Source organism: Coregonus lavaretus, assembly GCF_964263955.1.
Source record: "Coregonus lavaretus genome assembly, chromosome: 4".
In the NCBI taxonomy this organism is placed as follows: domain Eukaryota; kingdom Metazoa; phylum Chordata; class Actinopteri; order Salmoniformes; family Salmonidae; genus Coregonus; species Coregonus lavaretus.
Window position 1 is genome coordinate 30,597,317 of NC_139991.1, and position 14,151 is coordinate 30,611,467.

Here is a 14,151-nt window from a genome sequence, read left to right on the forward strand (position 1 = left end):
GGATCCGAATATGTTTTCCGTCGACAGCTCCTGCACAAAACGGATAATTCCAACGATCCCAAAACTGTCTGCTGATTCTTGCCCTGGTTTGCCACAGAGGGATAAGCAATAAAATCCTGTGAGTTCTCTCGTGCGAGATGTGAGGGGCAAGCCGCTGAAGCGAAATCTGGCAGCAGGCAACCGAAAGTATTGAAAATTACGAGCAAGGTATGGATCTGTATTGTATAACCTACAAACACCGCTTCCAGCTGGCAGTGATTCTAAATATTCTATATTCATTCAAATCCTCCTGCTGCAGGATTATTTTCCTCCTGTGACGAAACGGGTCAAATTAAGATCCCACATCTGTATAAACTGAAAGCAGAGGAAGCCTTTGTCCGATCTAGGAAGAAATGGCAAGCGGAGGGTGAACAAAATTCATCATTGGGTTTTTTTCAGGTTAGAAAAATACCACTCTAAACATATTACCATTCAACAATTAAATATGAATTGTCTCATCACAGATTATCCAAAACTAATCTCCAGTTTTTGTTGCAACTGCTACAGGAATATATATATAGTTCTAAGTATTGTTGGGAGTCCTCAACTGTATTTTTTGATTCTCTGGGGGTGATATCCCTATTATAGTTGAAGAGATAATTTACTATATTGAACACCTTCAAATAATATGTCTGATGGGACTGATGGTACAGTATATCTGCTGAGTTTTACAAAACCTTTTCTCAACAGTTAGCCCCTTTTCTTTTGGAGCCTTTTTCTGAAAGCAATTAATGCTCTCCCTCCCAGTTTAACTCAAGGTCTGATTACATGAATCCCTAAACCAAAGAAAGTCTTGCTTCTCCTCGATGATCGGCGTCCAATCTGTCTGCTTAACAACGACTACAAAATATTAGCCTCTATATTTGCAAAAAGAATGATAGCAGAATTGGACTCAATTATAGAGGAGAGCCAGTCTGGCTTCATGAGGAATAGGCATATTCAGTGGGGAGAACAAGTATTTGATACACTGCCGATTTTGCAGGTTTTCCTACTTACAAAGCATGTAGAGGTCTGTAATTCTGTAAATATCATAGGTACACTTCAACTGTGAGAGACGGAATCTAAAACAAAAATCCAGAAAATCACATTGTATGATTTTTAAGTAATTAATTTGCATTTTATTGCATGACATACGTTTTTGATACATCAGAAAAGCAGAACTTAATATTTGGTAAAGAAACCTTTGTTTGCAATTACAGAGATCATATGTTTCCTGTAGGTCTTGACCAGGTTTGCACACACTGCAGCAGGGATTTTGGCCCACTCCTCCATACAGACCTTCTCCAGATCCTTCAGGTTTCGGGGCTGTCGCTGGGCAATACGGACTTTCAGCTCCCTCCAAAGATTTTCTATTGGGTTCAGGTCTGGAGACTGGCTAGGCCACTCCAGGACCTTGAGATGCTTCTTACGGAGCCACTCCTTAGTTGCCCTGGCTGTGTGTTTCGGGTCGTTGTCATGCTGGAAGACCCAGCCACGACCCATCTTCAATGCTCTTACTGAGGAGGTTGATGGCCAAGATCTCGCGATACATGGCCCCATCCATCCTCCCCTCAATACGGTGCAGTCGTCCTGTCCCCTTTGCAGAAAAGCATCCCCAAAGAATGATGTTTCCACCTCCATGCTTCACGGTTGGGATGGTGTTCTTGGGGTTGTACTCATCCTTCTTCTTCCTCCAAACACGGCGAGTGGAGTTTAGACCAAAAAGCTCTATTTTTGTCTCATCAGACCACATGACCTTCTCCCATTCCTCCTCTGGATCATCCAGATGGTCATTGGTAAACTTCAGACGGGCCTGGACATGCGCTGGCTTGAGCAGGGGGATCTTGCGTGCGCTGCAGGATTTTAATCCATGACGGCGTAGTGTGTTACTAATGGTTTTCTTTGAGACTGTGGTCCCAGCTCTCTTCAGGTCATTGACCAGGTCCTGCCGTGTAGTTCTGGGCTGATCCCTCACCTTCCTCATGATCATTGATGCCCCATGAGGTGAGATCTTGCATGGAGCCCCAGACCGAGGTTGATTGAACTTGATCTTGAACTTCTTCCATTTTCTAATAATTGCGCCAACAGTTGTTGCCTTCTCACCAAGCTGCTTGCCTATTGTCCTGTAGCCCATCCCAGCCTTGTGCAGGTCTACAATTTTATCCCTGATGTCCTTACACAGCTCTCTGGTCTTGGCCATTGTGGAGAGGATGGAGTCTGTTTGATTGAGTGTGTGGACAGGTGTCTTTTATACAGGTAACGAGTTCAAACAGGTGCAGTTAATACAGGTAATGTGTGGAGAACAGGAGGGCTTCTTAAAGAAAAACTAACAGGTCTGTGAGAGCCGGAATTCTTACTGGTTGGTAGGTGATCAAATACTTATGTCATGCAATAAAATGCAAATTAATTATTTAAAAATCATACAATGTGATTTTCTGGACTTTTGCTTTAGATTCCGTCTCTCACATTTGAAGTGTACCTATGATAAAAATTACAGACCTCTACATGCTTTGTAAGTAGGAAAACCTGCAAAATTGGCAGTGTATCAAATACTTGTTCTCCCCACTGTATCTAATAATATCAGACTGGTGTTAGACCTTATTGGCTCTTCTGATCTAATCTTTGAAGATAGTTTTATTGTTTTCTTAGACTTTTATATAGCCTTCGATACAGGAGCATGAATATCTATTTCACATTTGGTTTTGGGGAATTCTTTTGTAGGGCTATTAAAACTCTATGAATGAGAACAGTTCCATTAAATTAAAGCATGGCACATCTACATCTACAAATTTACTATGGCTAACCCTGTAAAACAACACATTTCACTGCACCGATCTGCTGTATGTGACAATAAATAAAACATCTCTTAGATTTGATTTGACAAGAGAAATTAGGCAAGGTTGCCCAATCTCGCCTTATCTCTTCCTGCTTGCAACCCAACATCTTACAAGTTTGATTAAATCCAGCGATATACAGTACAATAATAATAGTTTTAAGGTAAATTGGGCTAAACATTTCTTAAATAATACAACTTCAACTTGGAATTTCATCCCTCATATCTTCTTCCGTTTTGGTGGCTTCAATTTTATTTTGCTTTGTAACTACAACATTGATGAGATTCCTACAAAATGATCTGCTTTTCATAGACAAGTGTTCTTATCGTGGTCATTAATATATAAAAATAATTTTCCCCCGCATAGGTATTTCATTTGGAACAATAAGGATATTTTGTATAGAAAATACTTGCTCCCACAGAACAATAATAGATCTATACGTGCTTTATTTCAAAGGAATGTTGTATCTATTCCTTATGTCACAACTTACTGGAATACATTTGTCAATAATATCTGTTGGAAAAAGGTTTGATTATTACCACACAAATACCTGCTTGTTAACAAGGTCAAAGAGGTCTCTTTTAGAATTATACATAAGTACACCCTGCGAATCATTACCTGAAGAAACTCAAAAAAGACATTAACTGTACTTGTTGTGATGAAAATCCAGAAACAGTTTTGCATTTATTTTGGCATTGTCTACATGTAAAGAGATTAAGGCAAGATATTTGTAGATTTATAATTGATGATATTCTTGATGACTTTTGTTTATTATGGGAGAATATACTGCTCGGTTTCCTTAACTATAATAAGGATAAAGATATTTTTTTTGCTAATGCCAAAATGTAATATTCATAAAAGTAAATTCACTAATAAAAAACACTCTTCCTTGTTTTTTATAAGGAGTTCGAGCAGTATGTTAAAGATTTGCTCACCGAAATTACAAAATGACAAACAAAATTGGTTTCATGCTTTGGTTTAGTTAATTGAAAACAATCACAGTAAGGTACCCAGAAATTATTTTATATTGAGATAAAAATGGCTGCATTGGAACTTTGATGAGAATTCTAGAATTCTAGAAATTTCTCAATTTTAACTTTAATACCAGACGCAAAAAAGAGATAGATTGTGTTGCTTCATCACTATGTGCACCACGTCCACTGCTAAATAGTCAGGAAAAAACATGCAGAACAACATCAGGGTCGTGTTCATTAGGTCCAGTTTACCACAATGTCTCAACATTCAGATTAATATTGTTGTTCTCTTTAGACTCTTAGCACCTTTGAGCTGTTGTTGTTGGTGATGTTGTTGTTGTCGTTGTATTCTCACCCTATCCTTCAACTCCTTCTCCCCCACAGTGCGGCAGGTGTCCTCATCAAGGTGAAATGGAATGTCAAGCATCACCTGCGTGAACGGAATACCCTCCCGAAGATCTTCGCAGAGACCGTGCGTCGCCATGGGGACAAGACAGCACTCATCTTTGAAGGCACCGGTGAGAAGTGGTCCTTCCGGCAGCTGGACGAGTACTCCAACCGCGTGGCCAACCTGCTGCTCCAGAGGGGCTTCGTGGAAGGGGATGTGGTGGCTCTCTTCATGGAGAGCCGGTCCCAGTATGTCGGCCTCTGGCTGGGCATGGCCAAGATTGGTGTGGAGGCGGCCCTGATCAACTTCAACCTGAGGCTGGAGGCTTTGGTGCACTGTGTCACCATTTCCAACGCCAAGGCTGTGGTGTTCGGCAGCGAGCTGACTGAGGGTGAGAAAAGGGGGGGAGGGGGGGGTGGAGACTAGGTGAGGGAGTGGGTGGAGGGAGTTGGTGGATGGAGGGAGGGAGGGAGTGGGTGGAGGATGGGATAGAAGAGTGGACGGAGGGAGTAGACGGAGTGATTGGTTGAGTGACAGGTTGCTGGAAGCAGGGCCGCCAGAAAACGTGTGGCGAGTCTGCATTTCTCACAAAACTTTTTATTTAGTTTAATCAAATATATTGACACAAAGCATATAAAAGAGGGGCAAAGTACTGCTTTTTTTAAAACTGATTTGTCTCATGGTTCATCAACTCGCGCACAATTTATCTGTCCTTCACATCGGAGTGTTGCTGCAGGCTCTTTGCATGCCTTGACCAATCAGATTCACGAAAATTGCAGTTAGCGTGGGCCGGGCACAACGCACAAAGCTCAAGGGGCGCTCTCCACTTTCCTCCATTATTTATTTAGCATGCCTGATAACACATCACTCCCGACCACAGGGGGCTGCTGAGGGGAGGACGGCTCATAATAATGGCTGGAATGGAGTGAATGGAAACCATGTGTTTAAAACCATTCCGTTTATGTCGTTGCAGACATTACTATGAGCCCGTTCTCCCCAATTAAGGTGCCACCAGCCGCCTGTGCTCCCAACAGACACAAGCAAAAACTCTGAGTAAATGTTTTATTAGACCTACAGTTGCATAGGGCAGGACTACATGATGCAAACTTGTGTAAAGCAAGCCCCCCCCCCCTTATAAAATAGAATTAATATGAACAAGTACAAGGTTGCTGCAGTTTGACAGGGTTTTCATCCTCCCCAAGGCCAGAAGTTTTTCCAGGAGTTTTTTAAACCATGTGACCTGATTAGAAAAACTGTGGTCCCATCATAGCCCATATTAATCATTTTTACAGCAGATTAATCACATCATACCATATAAGGTCCAGAGTTTTACCTGGTTAGCTTACCAGATCAGAAAAAACTACAGGCCCCAGAATTGTTTTTTTTGCCACACCACTCTGGGACCTGTGGTGCCACCTCTGGCTGGAAGTCTTTGTTTTAAGGAAATTGTATACGCTACGGGCCGGTTTTCCAGACATACAGTGCCTTCAGAAAGTATTCACCCTTTGACTTTTTCCACATTTTGTTACATTACATCCTTATTCTAAAATTGATTAATTGTTTTTTTCCCTAGTCCATCTACACACAATACCCTATAATGACAACGCAAAAACAGGTTTTAGAAATGTATCACATTTACATAAGTATTCAGACCCTTTACTCAGTACTTTGTTGAAGCACCTTTGGCAGCGATTACAGCATCGAGTCTTCTTGGTTATGACGCTACAAGCTTGGCACAACTGTATTTGGGGAGTTTCTCCCATTCTTCTCTGCAGATCCTCTCAAGCTCTGTCTGGTTGGATGGGGAGCGTTGCTGACAGCTATTTTCAGGTCTCTCCAGAGATGTTCGATCGGGTTCAAGTCCGGGCTCTGGCTGGGCCACTCAAGGACATTCAGAGACTTATTCCGAAGCCACTCCTGCATTGTCTTGGCTGTGTGCTTAGGGTCATTGTCCTGTTGGAAGGTGAACCCTCGCCCCAGTCTGAGGTCCTGAGCACTCTGGAGCAGGTTTTCATCAAGGATTTCTCTGTACTTTGCCCTGTTCATCTTTGCCTCGATCCTGACTAGTCTCCCAGTCCCTGCTGCTGAAAAACATCCCCACAGCATGAAGCTGCCACCACCATGCTTCACCGTAGGGATGGTGCCAGGTTTCCTCCAGATGTGACGCTTGGCATTCAGGCCAAAGAGTTCAATCTTAGTTTCATCAGACCAGAGAATCTTGTTTCTCATGGTCTGAGATTCTTTAGGTGACTTTTGGCAAACACCAAGCCAGCTGTCATGTGCCTTTTACTGAGGAGTGGGTTCCGTCTTGCCACTCTACCATAAAGGCCTGATTGGTGGCATGCTGCAGAGATGGTTGTCTTTCTGGAAGGTTCTCCCATCTCCACAGAGGAACTCTGGAGCTCTGTCAGAGTGACCAAGGCCCTTCTCGGCTGATTGCTCAGTTTGGCCAGGCGGCCAGCTCTAGGAAGAGTATTGGTGGTTCCAAACTTCTTCCTTTTAAGAATGATGGAGGCCACTGTGTTCTTGGGGACCTTCAATGCTGCAGACATTTTTTTCTACCCTTCCCCAGATCTGTGCTTCGACACAATCCTGTCTCGGAGCGCTACGGACAATTCCTTCGACCTCATGACTTGGTTTTTGCTCTGACATGCACTGTCAATGGTGGGACCTTATATAGACAGTTGTGTGCCTTTCCAAATCATGCCCAATCAATTGAATTTACCACAGGTGGACTCCAATCAAGTTGTAGAACCATCTCAAGGGTGATCAATGGAAACAGGATGCACCTGAGCTCAATTTCGAGTCTCATAGCAAAGGGTCTGAATAATATTTTTTTTTTCTAAATATTCTAAAAACCTTTTTTCGCATTGTCATTATGGGGTATTGTGTGTAGATTGCTGAGGATTTTTAAAAATGGAATCCATTTTAGAACAAGGCTGTAACGTAACAAAATGTGGGAAAAGTCAAGTCTGAATACTTTCCGATGGCACTGTAGATTAAGCCTAGTCCCTAGACTAAAAAGCATGTTCAATAAAGATTCTCCATTGAAAGTGCTTTTTAGTCCAAGACTAGGCTTGATCTGGGTCTGGGAAACTGACACAGAATGTTCCTTAAATGTGCAGTGATAGTTTCAACCTTGACTTGTAACTTCAAGGAGAATTTCACTATTTAGGACCCTAATCTGTATTCTTTATGTATATGGTTTGTTATAATATATTTTGGAGAAACTTACCCCACCAGCAATTGACTTCCTGAGCCTCATTCTGGAGTTCCAGGGCATCCAAAAACATGAATGAAGGCTAAAAAAAAAAACATTCAAGGGTTTTTCTTTTTTTAAAACTATTTTCTACATTGTAGAATAATAGTGAAGACTTCAAAACTATGAAATAAATAATAATAATATAATATGCCATTTAGCAGACGCTTTTATCCAAAGCAACTTACAGTAATGTGTGCATACATTTTTACGTATGGGTGGTCCCGGGGATCGAACCCACTACCCTGGCGTTACAAGCGCCATGCTCTACCAATTGAGCTACAGAGGACCACATATAACCGCAGATAACACATTTGGAATCATGTAGTAACCAAAAAAGTGTTAAACAAATCAAAATATATATTATATTTGAGATTCTTCAAATAGCCACCCTTTGCTTTGATGACAGCTTTTGCACACTCTTGGCATTCTCTCAACCAGCTTCACCTGGAATGCTTTTCCAACAGTATTGAAGGAATTCCCACATATGCTGAGCACTTGTTGGCTGCTTTTCCTTCACTCTGGTTGAGGTCAGAAGATTGTGGAGGCCAGGTCATCTGATGCATCTGATGCAGCACTCCATCACTCTCCCTCTTGGTAAAATAGCCCTTACACAGCCTGGAGGTGTGTTGGGTCATTGTCCTGTTGAAAAACAAATGATAGTCCCACTAAGCCCAAACCAGATGGGTTGGTGTATCATTGCAGAATGCTGTGGTAGCCATGCTGGTTAAGTGTGCCTTGCATCATAGCACTTGATGGTTTTTGCGACTGCACTTGGAGAAACTTTAAAAGTTCTTGAAATGTTCCGTATTGACTGACCTTCAAGTCTTAACTGTCGTTTCTCTTTGCTTATTTGAGCTGTTCTTGCCATAATATGCACTTGGTCTTTTACCAAATAGGGCTATCTTCTGTATACCCCCCTACCTTGTCACAAACAACCAATTGGTTTAAACGCATTAAGAAGGAAAGAAAATACATATTAACTTTTAAGAAGGCACACTTATTAAAATGCATTCCAGGTGACTACCTCATAAAGCTGGTTGAGAGAATGCCAAGAGTGTGCAAAGCTGTCATAAAGGCAAAGGGTGGCTATTTGAAGAATCTCAAATATAAAATATATTTTGATTTGTTTAACACTTTTTTGGTTACTACATGACTCCATATGTGTTATTTCATAGTTTTGATGTCTTCACTATTATTCTACAATGTAGACAGTAGTAAAAATAAAGAAAAACCCTTGAATGAGTAGGTGTTCTAAAACTTTTGACCGGTAGTGTACATCATTCACTATGATCAGCTGATAGCCACTCTTTTCCTGATGCCAATAATCTCTCATTGTCTCTAGGCTTAGTGAGTGTGTTGTTGTTGCAGAAAATAAATAGGCCTATAAATGTAGACATTTTGGCTACAGAGGCAGTTGGTATGTTAAGAATTTCGACTTATGAATTAACAAGGAGCCATTATCATACCAAAACCCTTGAATGAGTAGGTGTTCTAAAACTTTGGACTTGTAGTGTATGTCATTTTACAAACAGCTAAGCTCTCAGTTTCCTGATGCAGATCTTTAGATATTGTACACAGAAAATGTGTCATACGCAACGTTATAATCTATTTAGTAGAACTCTAACGATAGTTTCTGGTGCAAGCATATTTCTACATACGCACACACGCACGCACGCACGCACGCACACGCACGCACACACACACACACACACACACACACACACACACACACACACTTTTATAATAATAATTATTATCCTGCTGAAAGGTGAATTTATCTCCCAGTGTCTGGTGGAAAGCAGACTGAACCATGTTTTCCTCTAGGATTTTGCCTCCATTCCTTTTCTTTTTTATCCTGAAAAACTCCCCAGTCCTTAACGATTACAAGCATACCCATAACATGATGCAGCCACCACTCTTATTATTTTCTATATATCCTGATGCCTAGTAACTTTACCCTGCTTTCATGTACATACAGTGGGGGAAAAAAGTATTTAGTCAGCCACCAATTGTGCAAGTTCTCCCACTTAAAAAGATGAGAGAGGCCTGTAATTTTCATCATAGGTACACGTCAACTATAACAGACAAAATGAGATTTTTTTTCCCAGAAAATCACATTGTAGGATTTGTTATGAATTTATTTGCAAATTATGGTGGAAAATAAGTATTTGGTCAATAACAAAAGTTTCTCAATACTTTGTTATATACCCTTTGTTGGCAATGACACAGGTCAAACGTTTTCTGTAAGTCTGGTATTTAGGCCCATTCCTCCATGCAGATCTCCTCTAGAGCAGTGATGTTTTGGGGCTGTCGCTGGGCAACACGGACTTTCAACTTCCTCCAAAGATTTTCTATGGGGTTGAGATCTGGAGACTGGCTAGGCCACTCCAGGACCTTGAAATGCTTCTTACGAAGCCACCCCTTCGTTGCCTGGGCGGTGTGTTTGGGATCATTGTCATGCTGAAAGACCCAGCCACGTTTCATCTTCAATGCCCTTGCTGATGGAAGGAGGTTTTCACTCAAAATCTCACGATACATGGCCCCATTCATTCTTTCCTTTACACGGATCAGTCGTCCTGGTCCCTTTGCAGAAAAACAGCCCCAAAGCATGATGTTTCCACCCCCATGCTTCACAGTAGGTATGGTGTTCTTTGGATGCAACTCAGCATTCTTTGTCCTCCAAACACGATGAGTTGAGTTTTTACCAAAAAGTTATATTTTGGTTTCATCTGACCATATGACATTCTCCCAATCCTCTTCTGGATCATCCAAATGCACTCTAGCAAACTTCAGACGGGCCTGGACATGTACTGGCTTAAGCAGGGTGACACGTCTGGCACTGCAGGATTTGAGTCCCTGGCGGCGTAGTGTGTTACTGATGGTAGGCTTTGTTACTTTGGTCCCAGCTCTCTGCAGGTCATTCACTAGGTCCCCCCGTGTGGTTCTGGGATTTTTGCTCAATGTTCTTGTGATCATTTTGACCCCGCGTGGAGCCCCAGATCGAGGGAGATTATCAGTGGTCTTGTATGTCTTCCATTTCCTAATAATTGCTCCCACAGTTGATTTCTTCAAACCAAGCTGCTTACCTATTGCAGATTCAGTCTTCCCAGCCTGATGCAGGTCTAAAATTTTGTTTCTGGTGTCCTTTGACAGCTCTTTGGTCTTGGCCATAGTGGAGTTTGGAGTGTGACTGTTTGAGGTTGTGGACAGGTGTCTTTTATAATAACAAGTTCAAACAGGTGCCATTAATACAGGTAACGAGTGGAGGACAGAGGAGCCTCTTAAAGAAGAAGTTACAGGTCTGTGAGAGACAGAAATCTTGCTTGTTTGTAGGTGACAAAATACTTATTTTCCACCATAATGTGCAAATAAATTCATAAAAAATCCTACAATGTGATTTTCTGGATTTTTTTCCCTCAATTTGTTTGTCATAGTTGACGTGTACCTATGATGAAAATTACAGGCCTCTCTCATCTTTTTAAGTGGGAGAACTTGCACAATTGGTGGCTGACTAAATACTTTTTTCCCCCACTGTATCTACCTCAAATATCGTGTACCCCTGCACATTGATCTGGTACTGGTACTCCCTGTATATAGCTCAATTATTGTGTATTTTATTTTATTCCTCTTCTGTTACAATATATATTTTTTATCTGCATCGGTCTGTGGTCTCTTGGGAAGGGCTTGTAAGCAAGCATTTCACGGTAAAGTCTCTATACCTGTTGTATTCGGCGTGTGACAAATACAATTTGATTTGGTTCAGAAGCAGACTATCCAGTCCACAACAACGTGTCCACTAGCTAGCTAATATTTTTTTATTTCAAACTACTACGCTTCCAACATGTCGGACTACGAATATGAGGAGGAAATGTTCTAATTTGCAGGCCAGCCTTATTTATTTGAACCGGAATACACAGATGAGGAGCTTCAACAGATGGAGGATGACAGAGAAAGGAGAGAGAGATGTTTAATCTATAATAAGAAGAGGAAGGACACATGACTATTGATTATATCAAGATGTTGGGTCCTGTTCAGACTAATGAAGCATACAGTATATATCATGTCTATCTTTATCCTTTGGTTTATGTCTTTAAGTAATTGGAAACCATGCATCCCTCTGCGTTTAAACATGCCAAATGCGGTCAGCATATTTTCCTGCTGAGAGAATGCAAACTGAGTAGAGGGATTTTATTTGTGTCTCTGTTTCTGTGAAATTAACTTTTAAGATCACTCTCTCCTGTCATTTCTCTCTCTCTCTCTCTCTCTCTCTCTCTCTCTCTCTCTCTCTCTCTCTCTCTCTCTCTCTCTCTCTCTCTCTCTCTCTCTCTCTCTCTCTCTCTCTCTCTCTCTCTCTCTCTCTCTCTCTCTCTCTCTCTCTCTCTCTCTCTATCTATCTGTCTTTCCCTCCCCATCCCACCCTCCCTTCCTCCTCTCCCTCCGTCCTCCAGCCATGTGTGAGGTACACAGTTCCATGGGGAAGACAGTGCAGATGCTGTGTTCAGGGGACTGGGACCCCAAACGTGTTCCTGTGGGGACAGAGTGCCTGGAGCCTCTACTGGACGCTGCCCCCACCCACCTGCCCAGCCGCCCAGACCGCTGCTTCACAGGTCAGTCAATCAGTCACTCAAAAAATCCATCCAATCACACTCAGACAGTGAATAGGGAGCCAGACCTGGGTTCAAATAGTTTATTCTTACAAATACTTTGAGCTTTTGATTGAACCTGTCTGAAGTGCAGTGTTTTCACTTTTGGGACTATTCCATTGCTTCCATTGCACTAGGTAGGCAAGATCAATCAAGCCCATAGTTGTACTGGTTTGTCCACTGTTTGCTATTGTATTTCTGTTATTTTGACAGTTTTTTCCTTATCTGTTTTTGTATGTGTTTATTGGTTTCTTGTCTCTGTCTTACAGATCGTCTGTTCTACATCTACACATCTGGGACCACTGGGATGCCCAAAGCTGCCATCGTGGTTCACAGCAGGTAGGCACTAAGGAGCTCCTCATCTATCTATCTATCTATCTATCTATCTATCTATCGATCTATCGATCTATCGATCGATCTATCGATCGATCGATCGATCGTGCCTCCAGAAAGTATTCCTACCCCTTGACTTATTCCACATTTTGTTGTGTTACAGCCTGAATAAAAAAAAATCTCACCCATCTACACACAATACCCCATAATGACAAAGTGAAAACATGTTTTTATAGATTTTAGCACATTTATTGGAAAATGAAATACAGCAATATCTCATTTACCTAAGTATTCACACCCTTGAGTCAATACTTTGTAGAAGCACATTTGGCAGTGATTACAGCTGTGTGTCTTTCTGGGTAAATCTCTAAGAGCTTTCCACACCTGGATTGTGCATAATTTGCCTACTATTATTTTCAAAATTCTACAAGCTCTGTCAAATTGGTTGTTGATCATTGCTAGACAACCATTTTCAGGTCTTGCTATAGATTTTCAAGTAGATTTAAGTCAAATCGGCCACTCAGGAACATTCACTGTCTTCTTGGTTAGCAACTCCAGTGTAGATTTGGCCTAGTGTTTTAGGTTATTGTCCTGCTGAAAGGTGAATTAATCTCCCAGTGTCTGGTGGAAAGCAGACTGAACCAGGTCTTCCTCTAGGATTTTGCCCGTGCTTAGCTCCGTTCCATTTCTTTTTTATCCTGAAAAACTCCCCAGTCCTTAACGATTACAAGCATACCCATAACATGATGCAGCCACCACTATGCTTGAAAATATGGAAAGTGGTACTCAACACTTTGTATTCAGGACAAAAAGTGAATTGCTTTGCCACATTGTTTGCAGTATTACTTTAGTGCCTTGTTGCAAACAGGATACATGTTTTGGAATATTTGTATTTTGTACAGGTTTCCTTCTTTTCACTCTGTCAATTAGGTTAGTATTGTGGAGCAGGTAGCTTAGTGGTTAAGAGCGTTGTGCCAGTAACCGAAAGGTCGCTGGTTCTAATCCCTGAGCCGACTAGGTGAAAAATCTGTTGATGTGCCCTTGAGCAAGGGACTTAACCCTAATTGCTCCTGTAAGTCGCTCTGGATAAGAGCGTCTGCTAAATGACAATTTTTTTTAAAAAATAAATGTAAAAAATGAGTAACTACAATGTTGTTGATCCATCCTCAGTTTTCTTCTATAACAGCCATTAAACTCTGTAACAGTTTTAAAGTCACCATTGGCCTCATGATGAAATCCCTGAGTGGTTTCCTTCCTCTCTGGCAACTGAGTTAGGAAGGACGCCTGTAGCTTTGTAGTGACTGCGTGTATTGATACACCATCCAAAGTGTAATGAATAACTTCACCATGCTCAAAGGAATATTTAATGTCAGCTTTTTTGATTTTTACCTTTCTACCAATAGGAGCCCTTCTTTGCGAGTCATTGGAAAACCTCCTTGGTCTTTGAGGTTGAATCTGTGTTTGAAATTCACTGCTCGACTGAGGGACCTTACAGATAATTGTATGTGTGGGGTACAGAGATGAGGACGTCATTCTAAAATCATGTTAAACACAATTATTGCACACAGAGTGAGTCCATGCAACTTATTATATGAATTGTTAAGCACATTTTTACTCCCAAACTTATTTAGGTTTGCCATAACAAAGGGGTTGAATACTTATTGACCCAAGACATTTCAGCTTTTCATTTTTAATTAAT

The 14,151-nt window shown here is 41.4% G+C and overlaps 1 protein-coding gene across 1 annotated transcript in view; it reads left to right on the top strand.

Moving 5' to 3' along the window:
* The window catches only part of slc27a4 (solute carrier family 27 member 4), a 35,322-nt gene that overhangs the window by 14,798 nt on the left and 6,373 nt on the right, over positions 1-14,151 (top strand). Inside the window, exons 3-5 of the mRNA XM_084159947.1 lie at positions 4,211-4,605; positions 11,925-12,083; positions 12,389-12,458. Of these exons, the coding sequence (XP_084016073.1) occupies positions 4,211-4,605; positions 11,925-12,083; positions 12,389-12,458 (624 nt within the window). The remainder of the gene's footprint in view (positions 1-4,210; positions 4,606-11,924; positions 12,084-12,388; positions 12,459-14,151) is intronic.